The sequence below is a fragment of the Pristiophorus japonicus genome, chromosome 3 (assembly GCF_044704955.1).
Source record: "Pristiophorus japonicus isolate sPriJap1 chromosome 3, sPriJap1.hap1, whole genome shotgun sequence".
Lineage (NCBI taxonomy): Eukaryota > Metazoa > Chordata > Chondrichthyes > Pristiophoridae > Pristiophorus > Pristiophorus japonicus.
In genome coordinates, this window is record NC_091979.1 from 218,658,173 (window position 1) to 218,675,441 (window position 17,269).

Genomic DNA, 17,269 nt, shown 5'->3' on the forward strand with positions numbered 1-17,269 from the left:
TGTATCTAAAATCTAGTGTTCGAGGAACAACTAATTTAAATGTCTGAAGTATCACCATATATACCTTGGCATTCAAAGTTAGAACCCATTCCAAGCTGTTGATTTTCTTTATTATTAGTAACAACTGCAGTGAAGTCTCCATTAATAACATCTAAAAAGAAATCCGCTGGATTGTTGAAGGTCGCACACTGATATCCTAAAATAAGAGACATAGCACCAATATTTATAATCTGGACTTTCATTACAGTGTCAAATAACTGTGGATTTGAACTAGCTTCATTACTTTGTTTCTCTCTCTTCGCCCCCTCAAGCTTTCCTCTTCTGTCTTCTATCCTTCACCTAACCATGTCACCTTTCGTTTCTTCCCTTTTGGTTACCTTGTGTCCCACTCCACAATCCCAACCATAGCCCATCAGTATTTCTTTGCCTTCTTACACTCTTGCTGCCATCCCAGACTTGAATCTTCCTTGAATAAATCCTCTGCTACCCTGCATGCCTCTCTTGGCATTCTTTGAAGGGCCCATGGAGACATCTATTTCTGCCTAGTTACGACCAGCAATCTCAACTGCTCATCCTCCTCTCTCAGGGACCACCCGCCCAGCGTACCTGCTGGGAGCTAAGCTGGCCAACCTCCTTCCTGTCCTGTACACCCTATACATCATTCCATTGGGCCCTGCCAGCAGATTAACAGTCACTGCCTCTCTCTGAATTTACCTCCAGAATGTCCATTCACTCATGAACAATGGCTTTGCCATCCACAGCTTTATTTTGGACAATTGCAGTGACGTCCTGGGTGGAACATTCAACTTCAGTGGTGTGTAACTGAAGGTTTTGGATTAGTCACCCGTTATACACCCCATCCGACTTTCTTTTTGATTAAAGTTAACTTTATGCTCAGAAGCCCATTTCTGAAGATTCTGCAGCTTGCTTTTCACTACATGCCCCATCCAAACCGCTACAGTGTCAGTGTGACCCTCAACACCAAATCACATCTTGATCACTCCCTCCACCCCTCTGATACTTTCTTCACCTTTGAGCACCTCAACTTGTTCCACCCCTCACCTCTCCGATAAAATCATCATTGACTACCATCCCCTCAAGCTCCAGCCCATGTTTCACACTCCGCTCTGTTCTCTTGATGTGCTTTGATGCACTGCCTAGTTTTCAGATGACAAGAAACTTGGAAATGTAGTAAACAGTGAGGAGGATGAAGAGATGAAGATGAAGAGACCAAATGGCCAATCATCCCTACCCCTGTTCCCAAGCACCCTACTCAAAGGATGCATTCTAAATCTAAAGGCGAGCAGGCCCAGGCAGCCACCAAGCAAGTACAAGTGGTGCAGTTCGGGTCCTTCATTGAAACACCTGTGAACTCATCCTTTTTTGGTGTGGAAACAAGTTATCCTCATTTTGAAGGACCGCCTATGACAAGTGGTGCCTGCATTTTCTGGGAAACTGACTCTGTGGAGCTAGGTAATGAGTAACTATACCAGAAACCCTTCAGTGAAAAATAGCAGGCTACCACCTTACTTCTTTCTCTCACTGGAGTAGCACTTAGAAGGAGAACAAGATTAAGTTCAAAATTTAATGTTGTCAAGGTGAAGAGGCAGTGAAAAAAAAAGATCATACTCGAAGCAAATTGAATTGGACATAGTTGCAAGGGATTTCGGTGTTAGTGTTTTCTTACATGACCTCTGCCTTTTATGCTGCAATATTTGGTCACGGTGAGTGAGGGATAGTGTGGGCCTGTCATATATGATGAAAGGACATCAACCTGAAATGTTGGGAAAATGCTGGAGTCCATTATTAAGGAAGCAGCAGGGGGACATTTGGAAAAGCATGATTCAATCAAGCAGAGTCAGCATGTTTTATGAAAAGGAAGTCATGTTTGACAAATTTGCTGGAGTTCTTTGAGGATGTAACGAGCAGGGTGGATAAGGAGGAACCAGTGGATGTGGTGTATTTGGATTTCCAGAAGGCATTCAATAAGGTGTTACATAAAGTTCATAGGGTTGGGGGTAATATATTAGCATGGATAGACGATTGGCTAATTAACAGAAAACAGAGTCGGGATAAATGGGTCATTTTCCGGTTGGCAAACAGTATCTAGTGGGGTATGGCAGGCATCGGTGCTGGTGCCTCAACTATTTACAATCTATGTTAATGACTTGGATGAAGAGACCGAGTGTAATGTAACCAAGTTTGCTGATGAAAGAAAGATGCGTGTAAGGCCAAATTGTAAGGAGGTCACAAAAAATCTGCAAAGGGATATAGACAGGCTAAATGAGTGGACAAAAATTTGGAAGATGGAGTATAATGTGGGAAACTGTGAGGTTATCCACTTTGGCAGGAAAAATAGAAAAGCAAATTATAATATAAATGCAGAAAAATTGCAAAGTGCTGTAGTACAGAGGGACCTGGGGGTCCTTGCGCATGAAACACAAAAAGTTAGTATGCAGGTACAGAAAGTAATCAGGAAGACAAATAGAATGTTGGCCTTTATTGCAAGGGGGATAGAGTATAAAAGCAGAGAAGTCCTGCTACAACTGTACAGGGTATTGGTAAGGCCACACCTGGAGTACTGCGTACAGTTTTGGTCTCCATATTTAAGGAAGGATATACTTGCATTGGAGGCTGTTCAGAGGTTCAATCGGTTGATTCTGGAGATGAGTGGGTTGACTTATGAGGATAGGTTGAGTAGGTTGGGCCTATACACATTGTGAGTTCAGAAGAATGAGAGGTGATTTTATTGAAACATATAAGATAATGAGGGGGCTCGACAAGGTGGATGCAGAGAGGATATTTTCACTCATAGGGGAAATTAAAACTAGGGGACATAGTCTCAGAATAAGGGGCTGCCCATTTAAAACTTAGATGAGGAGAAATTTCTTCTCTCAGAGAGTTGTAAATCTATGGAATTCTCTGCCCCAGGGAGCTGTGGAGGCTGGGTCATTGAATATATTTAAGGCGGAAATAGACAGATTTTTGACTGATAAGGGAGTAAAGGGTTATGGGGAGCAGGCAGGGAAGCGGAGCTGAGTCTATGATCAGATCAGCCATGATCTTATTGAATGAGGCTCGAGGGGCCAAATGGCCTACTCCTGCTCCTATTTCTTATATTCTTATGTTTCTTATGTTCTTAACTCTGTTTCTCTCTCCGCAGATGCTGCCTAATCTGCTGAGCATTTCTAGCATTTTCTCTTTTTATTTCAGATTTCCAGCATATGCAATATCTTGCTTTTAAATCGTTATATGGGGTTGGTGTGTCAGTCCAGGGAGAACTTGACCCACCTGAAGTTTGACCTTTTAAATCAAGTGGTTTATAATTATTTTTTTGTTGGATTTCATGAGCATGTTGCTGTTAAAGGAAGCTGACAAATTTGCAGGTTGTGCGTCTTGGTCTGGCATATTTGTGGCCCCTTCCACTAGGTCCCTGCTGCAATTTGATGCCGATTCTGAACTACAAAAGTATGAAGCATGCAGCAGATCATGATAATTTTGAATACCTTTTGCAGGGCTGTTTAGAAGCATTCCCCCCAATCAATCGAGGCAATATAATTTTTTTTTTACACAGCCCTCTGTGGTTGTGTTGGCAGAATGTGTCTCATTGCACTTTCTGCTGTTGTTTTCAGCTATTGGGCAGGTGTCAGTAGCTATGGTTTCAACTATTTTTGTAAGAACGTTTAAATCAAGTAGCCCTTTTTTTTAAAAGGGCACTAGAACACATAATCCAAATGAACACAATCAGTATTCCTGATTTCCATCCATTGAGGGCTGTACTGAAACTGTACTGTGTCTGTACCGTTAACTGGTGAGCATAAATGACTCATGAATACTGCCAGGATACTTGGCATCTATTTCCATGACTAAATGACAATGGTCACGAACCATCTGAACATTGATAAGAGTGGTATGCTTCCTGTTCATGAATGCATTTGTGGCAGGAGGCCATTCGAGCACCCGAGGCTGGGCTGTTGATTCATTTGGGTGAAAATTCAGAAATAAACATTCCCAATTGATGTTTTATGCCAAGTGAACCAGGGGAAGACATATTTTGTGACATGTTAGAATTCCTGGAGTAAAAGTGATTAGCTCCCAAAATGCTCACAATTGTCAGCTTGGCTCAGTGGTAAAGGTCTCACTTCTGAGTCAGATGAGTTTGGGTTAAAGCCCCACTCCACATATCAGAACACAAAATGTAGTGTGACACTTCAGTGCAGGTTTAAGGGAGTCTTGCATTGCCAGAAAAGCTACTTTTCAGAAGAGATGCTAAGCCAAGGCCCTGTCCACCTGTTCAGGTGGATGTTAAAAATCGCATAGCAGTATTCAGAGAAGAGCGGGGGAGCTCTCTTGGTGTTATTACCAACATTTATTCCTCAGCCACTACTGCGAAAGGACGTGCTTATTTGTCCTGCAAAAATGGCCAGCAGGCTCCATCCCTTATTTCTGATTGGTCCCCTTAGAGGATAAGCCACACCCTGAAGTTTCACAGGAATGTGTCATTGGATCTGCTATCTCATGACGTTGCAATTTGTAACTCGATCCACTTTAATTTTCTGAAGCAACAGAGGACAGAGCTCCCCAGAAGACAGCAACTGAACTGCCTTACCCCACCCAGTCCAAGTGCATGCTTCCCCCAGCTGAAATGCCTTACCCCAGTCCAAGTGTATGCCTCCCCCAGCCAAAGTGCCTTAGCCAAGCGCAAGTGCATCCTCCCCATTTGTGTATGGATTGTTAACAGGTTTATTGGGTATGGTGAATAGTGACATGTCGATACTTCTGGATATCATCCACTCCAACGATGTTCCTTGTAGAGGGTTGGAAGAACGTGATCCGTCTTTCCTGAGTTCCCTCTCTCCCCTTCGATCCCCCCCTCCACCTCAGCCTCTCCCATTCTCCCCCCCAGCCTCTCTCTCACCTCCCCCCGCAGCCTCTCTCACTCTCCCCCCAACAGATTATCTGGTTGTTTATCTCATCACTGTTAGTGGGACAGTACTGTGCACTAATTGGCTGTTGCAAAAACAACAGTGAAAAGTTCTATTATAAGTGCAAGTATTTCAAATACAAGTCTCTTCTGTCTCCATAGAAAGCCCAGACATAGCACAAAGAAGATGCAAGGAAACTGTCCCCAGTTTTCTGTGCCTGACATGTGTATGTGCTGCCAGCACTCAGAAGTGGAAATCCAGACTCTACTAAACTGTTTCTTACCAATAGATGAAAAGTATTGTAATGCAGTTTTGGCTGGGCCGTGATACAACATTCTTCCATTCGCCAGGAGCGTAAGGCTGTCAAAAAGCTTAAATATAAAGTATCGAGGCTGGTGGATAGAGACTATAATCGTTCTACCGCATCTTGAAAGGCTAAGATGAGAAAAATAAGAATTCATAAAAAGTTTATTGAAAATAGGCTTCAGATCTTCACCAAGAATTCCCATGGGGGTGTCTCCTGGTGGACTGCAATAACTTTAGAGGAATATCAACAGAAATTCCATTTACACATCTATCAACTAATCAAGAGAACTCCGCAGGAAATTTCCAGCAGTTAACATTTTAATAGCATAAGGCAAATTTTAATTACAGAATCCATTAACAGATATAGAGCCATGGCTTTCTGTCCTAAACTTTCTGAATACTCGCCATTGTCATGGAACTTCACTCATCATCAGCATATATTGGAAAATCATAGGCATATATGCTGCTGGTGGGCAAGGTTCCTCATCACCCGTGTGTACTGGGAAAATTTAGGCCATTAACATTAGACTAACCAGGGAAAACAATAGACAGGGCATTAAATGGAAGTTATGTTGCTACTCATTTTTTTCTTCAACTGATAAAGAATACATAAGCTGTTTTTTCTTTCCTCCCCTCACCTGGGTACACGTCAGGCAGAGTGCAACCGTAAAGACCTGCTGTTGGTTCAGATCATTACCCTAGGTCTGCCTTTTAGCAGGGCCTATACCTAAAATGAAAGTGGTAACTGACTGAGAGCCCTGCGCTAATGGCTGCTAGCTGTGCGGCCTTCTGGCTGCTGTCTAAAAATATCCCGGAAGATTTACCTGGGGCCATGGAAAAATGGTGCCACTTACCTGTTTCAGCTTTAATGCCCTTGCTGCCTGCTCCTCTCAAATACTCCAATATGAATGGGGCTGGGTGAACTTCTTCAAGTCCTTCCTAATGGATGCTCACTCAGCAGTAAGACAAGAGGCATCACTCCCACCTAATATGCCTACTTGCATCTGCTGTAGGCAGTAGTGGTCCTCACTATCTCGGGGGATTCCAGGAAATCTCCAGACAATACAACAGGGATAGATCCTAATAAGTCCTGATGGCAAGATCACAGAAAATTGGTCTGCTAGTCTCATTAGGATAATACCGGTGAGCTGCAGGCACCAGTCACTGTCCCAGAGTAAGCAAGTTCTTTCTTTCTTATTGAAATGAGCACCAAGACGTGTCTTGCAGGTTCCAATTGATGCTTTTCCTGCTGTGTTTGCATAGGGCCACCTGAGCAGCAGCAGCTCACAGTGCCAGAGAAAGAGGGCCAATTCACCATGCTATAAATGCCCCTCTGCCCTTCTGCCACTGAGTTAGCATACCTGGTTTGCAGCACTCCCAACTTTCAGGCAATGCTCCGAATCCTCCAATTTGCAATCCTGTCAAGTTAAACACTTCGTCGGAAGGTCTTCATTCATTGGTGGAATAAATTTACTATAGTTTAATGAAAATAAAACTTGTACCTTTTCAATAGTGTCAGAACAGATTTTGCAGTGCCAGAATCCAAGCCTGTTGTGGGCTCATCCAGAAACAAGACAGGAGGATTTATAATGAGCTCCATGCCAATGTGTGTTCTTTTCCTTTCCCCACCAGACACACCTCGGATCAATTCTGTACCAACCTGAAAACACAAGGCTGCTTAAATATACCTCAATTTTACAAATGTCATCATCTTAAACGTTTATTCATTTTCACTATGTTTACCAAAATAAGTAGCTCCAGCATAAATCACAATTTAAACTGGTTTTGTTTTTGGAGTTTTGTGAATTTTACAAGTTAGCATTCGTGCAGGGTGCAAATTCCTAATATGTGTTCCCATCATGTGAAACTGTGCACTATAATTTGTAATTGCTAATTTGTAAGATGTATGCCATCAACATTAGGGATTTGTTGGATTAATGGGACTGGCATGTTTTTCTTATAAATTTTTTTCAACAACGACATTGCCAGAAGTCGCAGCATTAGGTTTTTTTCTCAGTAATTGCCAGCTGTTGATCATTGACATAAAAAAACTCACTACACCAAGCACTTGACATTCCTCCTCAGTGATACTTTAAAAAAATTGATACGAGTCCACACTTCTTGCCAGTTTAACAGGGCAGGGCTGGATCTTATTTTCCATGAAATTTAAATGTGTGCAGGAAAGAAGTACGTCAGCTTCTATACAATTTTTGCAGAGGGGCCAATCTGAATCATAGATTCCTGCCAGTCTAGTTTGGGTGGGAGGGATTTGTTGGAGTTCCCTGCCAAGCTAACTGTATGTATGTGTGTGTGTTTCTGAACCAGTGTGTACTGGTTTCTTAACTGCTTGGGTGTGGGAGTGGAAAGTGTATTTTCAAAAAATCCTAAACATCATGGAGGACAGATCATGGATTATTTTATACCTGGATTAAATAAAACATTAGAAAGACACAAATTGGTGCCATTGTTAATGAAAATATAAATATTGCTACCCATAATTTGATTAAAAGTTTTACTAAATTCAAGCTAGTAAAAATTGGATGAATGAAATTGCCAGCTTTTAAAAAACTTTTTACATAACTGTAGTTCTCACAATAATTTTCTCAGTGATTGCCCAACTTTTGTTAAGAAGTACTATTTGATCATTTATCCAGCTGTTCTCTGTCATACCTTGCTGTCAGACACCTTGGTTAGTCCAAGTTGAGAGATGATTTGATCTACCCTTTCTTCTTTGTCCTTGAACCTGATTGAACTAGGCAATCTCAATGCTGCGGAGAACAGCAAATTTTCTCTCACAGTCAATGTTCCCATGATAATATCGTCCTGTGAGGTGACACAGTTTAAAATCTAATTAAAGCAACAATTCTTATCAGTCCATAATATGCTGTTGGTACTACTCATGAGTTAACTGTGATTTACTAAAAGTCTTTGAGATAATTTACTTGTGCTGGTTTTCTCTGATTTTACTGTCTGGGCTAAAATATGGACTATATTTGCCACACAGCAAGCCAGTCAATGAATAGAAAGTAGTACTGAACTGCATTGGGAAGCATTTGAACAGCTAGTCTAGTAGTGGGTAGACAAACACAGATGTTTACTGAGTGAAATTACTATAGATTTGGACATTTCAGAGCAAGAGAAAGAAGGAAGGGTTATTGGCTAGTCATTGCAAACCCTATAGCAAGAACTCAGGGAAAGGAGGTGCACACTTTGTGAGACTGATGGTCACCCACCCAGAAGAAGGCAAATGGTACGTTGGTCTTCATAGCTAGGAGTTTTGAGTATAGGAGCAGAGAGGTCTTACTGCAGTTGTACAGGGCCTTGGTGAGGCCTCACCTGGAATATTGTGTTCAGTTTTGGTCTCCTAATCTGAGGAAGGACGTTCTTGCTATTGAGGGAGTGCAGCGAAGGTTCACCAGACTGATTCCTGGGATGGCTGGACTGACATATGAGGAGGGACTGGATCGATTGGGCCTTTATTCACTGGAGTTTAGAAGGATGAGAGGGGATCGCACAGAAACATATAGAATTCTGACGGGATTGGACAGGTTAGATGCAGGAAAAATGTTCCCGATTTTGGGGAAATCCAGAACCAAGGGACACAGTCTAAGGATAAGGGGTAAGCCATTTAGGACTGAGATAAGGAGAAACTTCTTCACTCAGAGAGTTGTTAACCTGTGGAATTCCCTACCGCAGAGAGTTGTTGATGCCAGTTCATTGGCTATATTCAAGAGGGAGTTAGATTTTGCTCTTACAGCTAAAGGGATCAAGGGGTATGGAGAGAAAGCAGGAAAGGGGTACTGAGGTGAATGATCAGCCATGATCTTATTGAATGGTGTAGCAGGCTCGAAGGGCTGAATGACCTACTCCTGCACCTATTTTCTATGTTTCAATGTTTCTATGAATCAGAATCACATAGTGCATGAGGCAAAGGAAGAGGTGGCAGAAAGCATGCAGCGTCAGTCAGCCAATATACTGTTCAACATGGCTGACTGAAATATAGAGCCCACACAATGCACATTTCAAGGAAGTATAAGGCCAACAGAATGCTAACATGCTGTCAGTGAAACACTATAGCCAGTCAGCTGGCTGGCGAGAGCCCAGGGGCAGCATGGACCAGCCCACACTGCGATATGTGTGTGCACTAGGTCCGTGCAGCAGAGCTAGTCTCCAGTCGTCTTGGGTAATCCTTGCCACTGGACCAAGACCTAGCTCTGTCAAGCCCGGGTGGTGGCTGGTGTGCAATGGCCACCACACATTAAAAAAATCCAAGCACAGGCATCTTCCACCCTTCAATATGTAGTTCACGACCTGGAATATCAGGTCCTTCATTGAAACACCTGTGAACTCATCCTTTTTGGTGTGGAAGCAAGTCATCCTCGATACGAGGGACCGCCTAAGAAGAAGAAGAGAAGCAGCCAGTCAGCATATTCACTCCATATACTATGGAATAACTTAGAAGTTAGGCATCACACACAATCAAGCAGCACAGAGAGCCATCATGGCAGAATACATTGACATCCTTTACAGATATTAAATTCAGTGCATAGAGCATGTGTTTCATTGAATACTCCCTATGTAAACCAGTTCTAATGAGAAATCTCATTATAAAAGTTTTTCTAGTTACCTATGATATTGGTTGGTGGTGTTGTGCTGTCACACCTTGCCTGTAACATTACAGCTATACTTAGAATTTTGGGGGTTCTTCCGATCTCCCACTATAACTTCAGCAGAAACCCTGGAGAAATAGCATGAATGCTGTTTCTCCAGGATTTCCGCCAAACTTATGGTGGGAGGTTGAAGAACCCCTGTGGAAATTTATATTCATAACTTGTTTTCCCCACTTAAATTTTTCTGAAAAAATTCTACCGCTTATTTTTTCCTAAATAATTGAAATTCCTAATCTTCAAAATAAGGTTTAAAACAAATTTTAAAAAGCAAAAAAATATAGTTTACAATAAATTGATAACATTTATCAATTAAGTGATCTTTTGTATCTTTTAATGTGTTTATTACAGTTTTTACTTGAAGCCTCTCCTGAAATTCTGGGCTTCAACTCGATAAGGCATATTTTCCTGGTTCTCCTCTGATCTAGTGCTGGACAGGAGCACCCACAGTGCACTGCTCATGCCCAGGCCCAGAGGCACTGGTATTTTGTTTGCTGGGCCATTAACATAGTCTGGAGTTACATCCAGTGCAGGCCCACTTCAAGGCAGAACCAAACACTGGCAGATATGGCTGTAAATTTGGCCATAGCTGTCAGTCTCTGAGATTGTTATAGACCACTCAGATCAGGCATTTTAGCTGTATCTCCGAAGGCTGATTACATGAAGAAATCTGTGGTAAGAGTTCTTGTTGCCTTGCCTACATTTTTTTTGCGTGCTACCAAGGTCCCCACTGTGTTTGGGTATAGGCTATAGTGCCATGTTTCACCAGATAACTCTGCCGAGGCATCCAGAAAGCATTCCTGAGGAAAGTGAAGTAGGCAGTGAGAATGCCCCCAATCATGTGAAGTAGGAAGTGAGAATGCCTCCATTGAAGGCCTTATAATGATAAGGCCTTCAATGGGTCTTCACTTATTGCAGGTTTAAGTCCAGATTCATATTCTGCCTCTCAGGTAAGTTGGAGAAATTCTAGGGTAACATAAAAGGCATGCAGACATCTTTTTTCTGACCTTTACGCCAGGGAGATGGACATTCCTAAGGGACAATAGTCAGGACAATCTCCTCTGATATTTTTGCTCAGTACTGTGGTACTTTTAATATTGATTGTGCAGTCTGATTGTGCGGAGTGTTCTTAATTTCTCTGGATGCATCAGTACCTTTCAGCGTCTGAGCTGATGGCATATTTTCCTTTAGTTTCTAGCAGTTTCTGCTTAGTGTAGGGGAAATACCCTGTAATTGCCTGCATTGTGTCCTCAAAATGGAGTTTCAGCTTAAAGGTGTCCACAAAACAGATTCAGTAGTTAAACTGAATGCTGGAAAAGCTACTTAGACTAAAAGTATTTAAAACCATTAAGGCTTGCATATATAAGTAAAATATTCCTTAGTAGTGATGGAAGGCCCACTTTGAAGGCACATGCCTAAAGATAGCTCCTTAGTGAGATATAAATGTCATGTCTTATCTCGACCTGTGATGACCCTTTGTTAGAGAAAGATTAAAGAGCAAGAAAGTAAAAGTGCAATGTGGCATGCCTAAGTACTCATGCCTCATTAACTTGGAGATCTTTTTCACTCAGATTGGTCAATTGAATGGACATGGGATTTTCTTTGAAATTAAGGTATATAGAGCTCAATTTTGGCCATGACTTGCATCAATTTTTTTGGAGTAAGTTGTTTTTTCTGGCGTAAGTTAAAAAATGCCATTTTCCCCAAAATATTTTCTCCAGAGTAAGTCAGTTAGGTACGATTTTTTTTAGTTCAGTTTTTTTTTCAAAAGAGGACGTTCCCAGTCACTTATGCCAGTTTTGGCCATTTATGCCACTTTGGCCAGCTAAAACTTACTCCAAATCGACTTAGGTCAGCGTATGTGGCCAGCTCTGAAAAACCTTGTGGGCAGTTACGAAATCGGCGCAGGTTAGTACATTTAAAATACCAAGACTTACAAAGCACTAAACAAAGCACAAAAATAAGCATTCAATAACAAATAAAAAAAATAGAAGGAAGCTGAGGACCTGCACCAAGACTTACAAAGCACTAAATAAACCACAAATCAATCAATAACAAATAAAAAATAGAAGTCCTACCTTTATGCCAGAATCAATTTTTTTTAAGAAGCTCCCCCCCTATCAAAACACTCTTTCATCGCCCCCCCCCCACAAAACACTCTTTCTCCCCCCCAAAAAAAACTCTACTCCTGCCCCCCCGCAATCAAAACTCTCAAGCACAACCATTAATGCATAAAAAAATAAAACTGAAGTCCTACCTTGGCCCGGGAACTCAGAGGGCTGGCCGGCCGATGCGGGAGGCCACTCGGCCAGGGATAGGGTGCAGCGCAGATCGGGGCATCCCTTCGGCCGGGAATAGGGGCTACGAGCATCGGGTCCTGCTCACAGCCCACAGGACATGCTGGGAGGGCAGGGGCATGCGCGCAGAATTCACTGCACATGCGCGCAGCTGCCGGCAGTGCTTTCTGAGCTGGCCTGTTGCTCCGTCCCCCACTTCACAAGCTACGCCACGCTGGGACACCGGAGACTCGGCAGAGCAGACAGGCTGGGGCCCCTTTTTTTCGGCACCGTTTCCAGCGCGCAAAGTCGGCGCATTTAAGGTAAGTGCGCCGAAAAAAGGGGTTGGGGAAAATTGGGCCCATAAGATGGTGTTTGCCTATATATCATTCCCTATTGCTAGAAAAGACCAGAGGTAGAGAGCTCTAGGATTCAACAGGATTGCAGGATTCCCCATGGTCCAGGGAGCCATTGACTGTATACATGTGGTCATGCAAGCCCCTCATTTAAACTTGGAGATGTTTAGCAACAGAAAGCGATTCTATTCCCTCAATGTATATCTTGTCTGAGACCACCGGCAAATGAATACCTGCTATTCTATGGAGCTGCCATGAATCATTTATAATGAGACAGTCATCTGTCCCACAAATCTTTGAGCCCCAACGCAATGTGCATGGCTGGCTGCTAGGTGACAAAGGATAAGCAAGGGATGGCTAATGACAACCCTGAGAAATCTCCAAGCACCAGCTGAGCACTCATAGAATGAGAGAAACTCAGCCATGAGGAATATCATTGTGCAGAACATCAGGGACCTGAAATAGAGGTTTAGATGTCTTGACCGGTCAGGAGGTGCCCTGCAGTGCTCGGCCAAGATGATGTCCAGATTTGTGGTGATTTGTTGCATCCTCCACAATTTGGCGATCATGAGAGACCAACTGTTATCACCCGCAATTGTTCCAGAGGGTCAAGATGAGGAACCATAAAATGAGGAGGAGGAAAAGGAGGAGGACCTGATAGATGGCTTGCACCTGGGAGGGATGCTCACCGCCATCTAATTGAAGAGCGTTTTTGAGAGACGTGTTCCACCATCAGACTCCAGAACACCGTTGCCACATAATGTACCTCCATGACTTAGGATCCATCAGGCAGTCCATCATCTGCACTCACTCCTTTCAACCTCTTTCCCATGAAGATCACAATAGAAAAGACCACCGATTCCATCATTACCAAATTACCATAATGATTGCTTATATACATCAAAAACAAACAATGTAAACATGACACAACCAACATCACTAACAAATAGTAAATTATTCACCCTGGTGCTTACCTTTAGTGGCTATCTATAAGTGTTCTCACGTAATCTAGTGCTTTTACAACATGCAACCCTAACGGCAGCAGCAGGCAAGGTAGATGGCTGCTGAGAATCTAAAGAGAGCAGTTCAGATGTCCTCCTGGGACACCCTCAAGAGGCTGTGGGCCATGATAGCTCCAACTCAGACTGCACTATCATAGCACGGGCTTCAGTTTAGGCTACCTGACTGAAAGGCAATGGCAAGGGCAATGGTGGAGTGGTGGGGGAGGGAGTGACAATGCTGGCATCTGGAGAAAGGCCAGTAGGTTTGTGTTCCATAATTCCCATTGCACTACCTCAGGGCCTCTATTCAGCTCATCCAGTGATCTGGTGGAGGACTGATCTCTGGGCATCGGAGACACTATGCAAGCCCCTTTCAACTGGGGTGCCCAGAGCCACCATGACAGCTGCCTAAGCTTCCACTGCAGCAGTTTTTCATTCCATGCAAGCTGCAATGACTGTAGTGGAAGCTGTGACCTCAATCATCAGATGCTGCATGATATCGGGCTCCACAGGTCATTGGCTCGAATTATCCAGCCTCTCCACGCTGGAAAGAAGGGGTTTCAGGTTCTGTATCCAGCCATGGACCAGGGTGGAGGTGGACTCCTCGATCCCCCTAGCCATGTCCCGTAAGCTTTCAGGCAGGCTCTCCATTGCACCAAACATTTGATTTGTCGCACCCATCAGCATTCTTCTGAAGCTTGGCCCTGCAAGGTTCTCATATGACTCCTCTAGAGCAGAACTAGTATGCAACCTTGCCCCCGGAAAGGTAAAACCTGTGGTGTCCCTTCCACCCTGCATGGCTGCTGCCCACTAGTGTGTCCCACTGTGAGTATCCCTCTTTTAAGTTAGCCTCTAAGTTACACATGGTGCCATTCTCTGAACTGTTGTATTCGTGCTCGCTCTCCTCCTCCTCCTCTGCGGGGCGAGGAGGATCTTGCTCCTTGGAGCCTGCAACGATTAAGCTAGAAGGGTTAGGGTGCAGCATGTGTGGCCACTATAGGAGGATGTGTGTGATAAGACCATATGGAGCTTGGAATTGAGGATAACTTTGGGTGATTAGCGATTAGGAATAGTTACTCATCTGCAAGGAAGCTGAAGTGGCCACATACCTCGAAGCAAGATGCCACCTGCTCTGCCTCTGGCCATGGCATCTCACACTCCCCTCCTGATCACGGCCAGCACTGCTTTCTCAATGGGAGTGATGTCATGCAGATATGGTTAACCTTCCCTGGCCTGGTCCTGCTGCCACCTGTTATACGCTATTTTTCCTGGAAGAGAAAGAGTGGTGACTATGAGTATATTGACAGGTATATTTGTGTGATGCTTCGGATAGTTTATGAATGTGAAATGTGTCTGAAGTAAGCATTGCCTGTGAAGGCTGCAATAGTGTGGGGTGTGTGAATGTCAGTGTATAGTTAGTATGTTCAGGTTATGATGCTGCTGGTGGTGGTGCAGTTAATTAGAAGCGTGTTTGTGAGATGGGATCTTACCTTGAACACTCGTGTCAAGTCATTACATTTCTTGTGGCACTGGAGCCATATCCTGGGCCCAGGGTTCCTGGCTATGACTTCCCAGGAAATCGCCTCTCACTTGCAGTGCATCAGCTGCCTCTGTCGCCTCCTTTCTCCTTGCAGGTAGAGGACATCCCTCCTCCTCTCTACCTTCTCCACCAGGACATCCAGTGCCACATCGGAGAACCTGGGCATCCTCTCTCTCTTGCTCCTACTTCTACTCCCAGCCAATACACTCGACACCTCCCTTGGAAGTGAGTGAATGCAGGCTACATATACAGCTCCAGGAAAATTGTGTCTAATCAGCACTTGAGTGCTAAACCTGCAGTTGTTGGTTTTAGCAACTGCAGGAATGTTCAAATCATGATAATCATCAATGGGCAAAAAAATTGCATGCTAAATTCAGACTTTCAAACTGGCGTTTCTTATTAGCACAACTCATTTAGTGCCTGTTTACACCCTTAAGTCAAAATAACTCCCAGACTCTACTGTATACAATAGATTAGCTATCTAAAACTATTAACGTGTCAGCTATCTCAGGAGGTTAATCCTAAATTCATCTCACCAATTTATAATCAGTCACAAACATTAATCGTGACGATATGTTGGGATCAGTAGTTGGTTAATGCTGAATTACTATGGGATCACTGATCTTCCTTTATATTGGTCTGGACTTTGCTGGATAAATAATGGTGTGTTAATGATGCATGGAGTGATTAATGTGAAAATCAGCAAATTCAGGTGTTAAGAGATATAGGGGCTGAAATTGCCCCTTTCTATAAGGGCTGAGGCCGCTTGAAAGTGTCGGCCACGGGTCGGATCGGACTGGCCACCGAGTCACTGTGGATTGACTGACTTTCGCGGCATTGCCCTGATGGATATTTCCGGTGGTGCAGGTATCCGCCCCGCTCCCCACAACTTCCACTCCATTCCTGCTTCGTTAACGATGCCATCAGAACGCGCATCGCCTTGGACCTGCCCCAGAAGCTAAATTGCCCTTAAATCGTCTACCGCCTGCTTGTCGGTGCCACCAACAGGTTTTAGGGTCGGTACACACTGTGTGCTGAAGACCAACAGCGGCATTTAAAGGTGCGGTGTGTCTCCCACCATTCTTGTCGGACAAATTATTTTGGACGGTTAAACCATTGAGAGTTGCATTCTTGACAATGGATTTGAGGAGTAGTGTGCCAGCCTCTTCATACTCTGCAACAGAGAGCAATGATTGAGAGGCTGGGCTTGAAGAGGATTACTAAATGGGGTCAGTGCTGGCAGCGGAATGCCTCCTGCACATTGTGCGTGGCAGGGAGGCACGCAGGAGAAGGCGGCACCAGCTTCAACGGTTGGAGAGGCAGCGGGCAAGGGACACAGCTCACATGACTGAGGAAGATGCAAAAGGTCATAGAGATGGCAACAGAGCTGAACCTAGAGATGTGTACCAGAAGTGCCGTCAGGAGGAGGGTCTGGTTCGCAGACCCCCTGCACCACAAAGTGGCCCAGATGGAGAGGAGGAAGCATGCACAGTAGGCAGATGCTTGCCAGCACCAGGCTGCAGAGGGTGAAGATCAACATGAGCAGCTGTCAGAGGAAGATGTCTACATAGATGTGGTAGCAGAAGGTGCTATCATGAAAGGGTGTACAGACAGCAGTTCACCTACATGCACCTCACACGACCAGTGTCTCTGGAGACAGCGATTCTGCAAGGACATCATCACGGAGTTGTGCAATCTCCTGCAGCCAGACCTGCAGCCTCAAACAAGGTTGAGGAACAGCTCTTCTGTTGCATCAAAGATCACCACCGCCCTCAATTTCTATGCGACTGGATCTTTTCAGCTGCAACAGCAGACATTTCGAACATTTCACAGTTTGCCATGCAGAGTTCCATCTGTCAGTTAACAGATGCTCTATATAAGAGGAGGAGGGACTACATATCGTTTCCTATGAGCAGGGAGAAGCATTTGGAGCAGCAGACCTGATTCGTCAGGATTGCAGGCTTCCCCAGGGTTCAGGGCACCATAGACTGCACCCACGCCGCATTGAGGGTGCCACAGAACAATCCCGAGGTCTTCTGTAACCGCAAGGTATTCCACTCCCTCAATGTCCAGCTGGTCTGAAACCATAATAGCAAAACCATAGCAGTTGATGCCCAGTAACCTGGCAGCAGCCACGATGCTTTCATCCTGCAGCAGACCGGTGTGCCGGGCGTGTTTGCTGGCCCAAACCAAGATTG

At 44.1% G+C, this 17,269-nt stretch overlaps 1 protein-coding gene across 1 annotated transcript in view; it reads right to left on the reverse strand.

The window, feature by feature from the left end:
• LOC139255199 (broad substrate specificity ATP-binding cassette transporter ABCG2-like) overlaps positions 1-17,269 on the reverse strand; it is a 230,621-nt gene that overhangs the window by 152,673 nt on the left and 60,679 nt on the right. Inside the window, exons 3-6 of the mRNA XM_070873890.1 lie at positions 7,902-8,054; positions 6,734-6,891; positions 5,209-5,360; positions 86-196 (exon numbers count right to left, since the gene is read on the reverse strand). Coding sequence (XP_070729991.1) covers positions 86-196; positions 5,209-5,360; positions 6,734-6,891; positions 7,902-8,054 — 574 coding nt within the window. The remainder of the gene's footprint in view (positions 1-85; positions 197-5,208; positions 5,361-6,733; positions 6,892-7,901; positions 8,055-17,269) is intronic.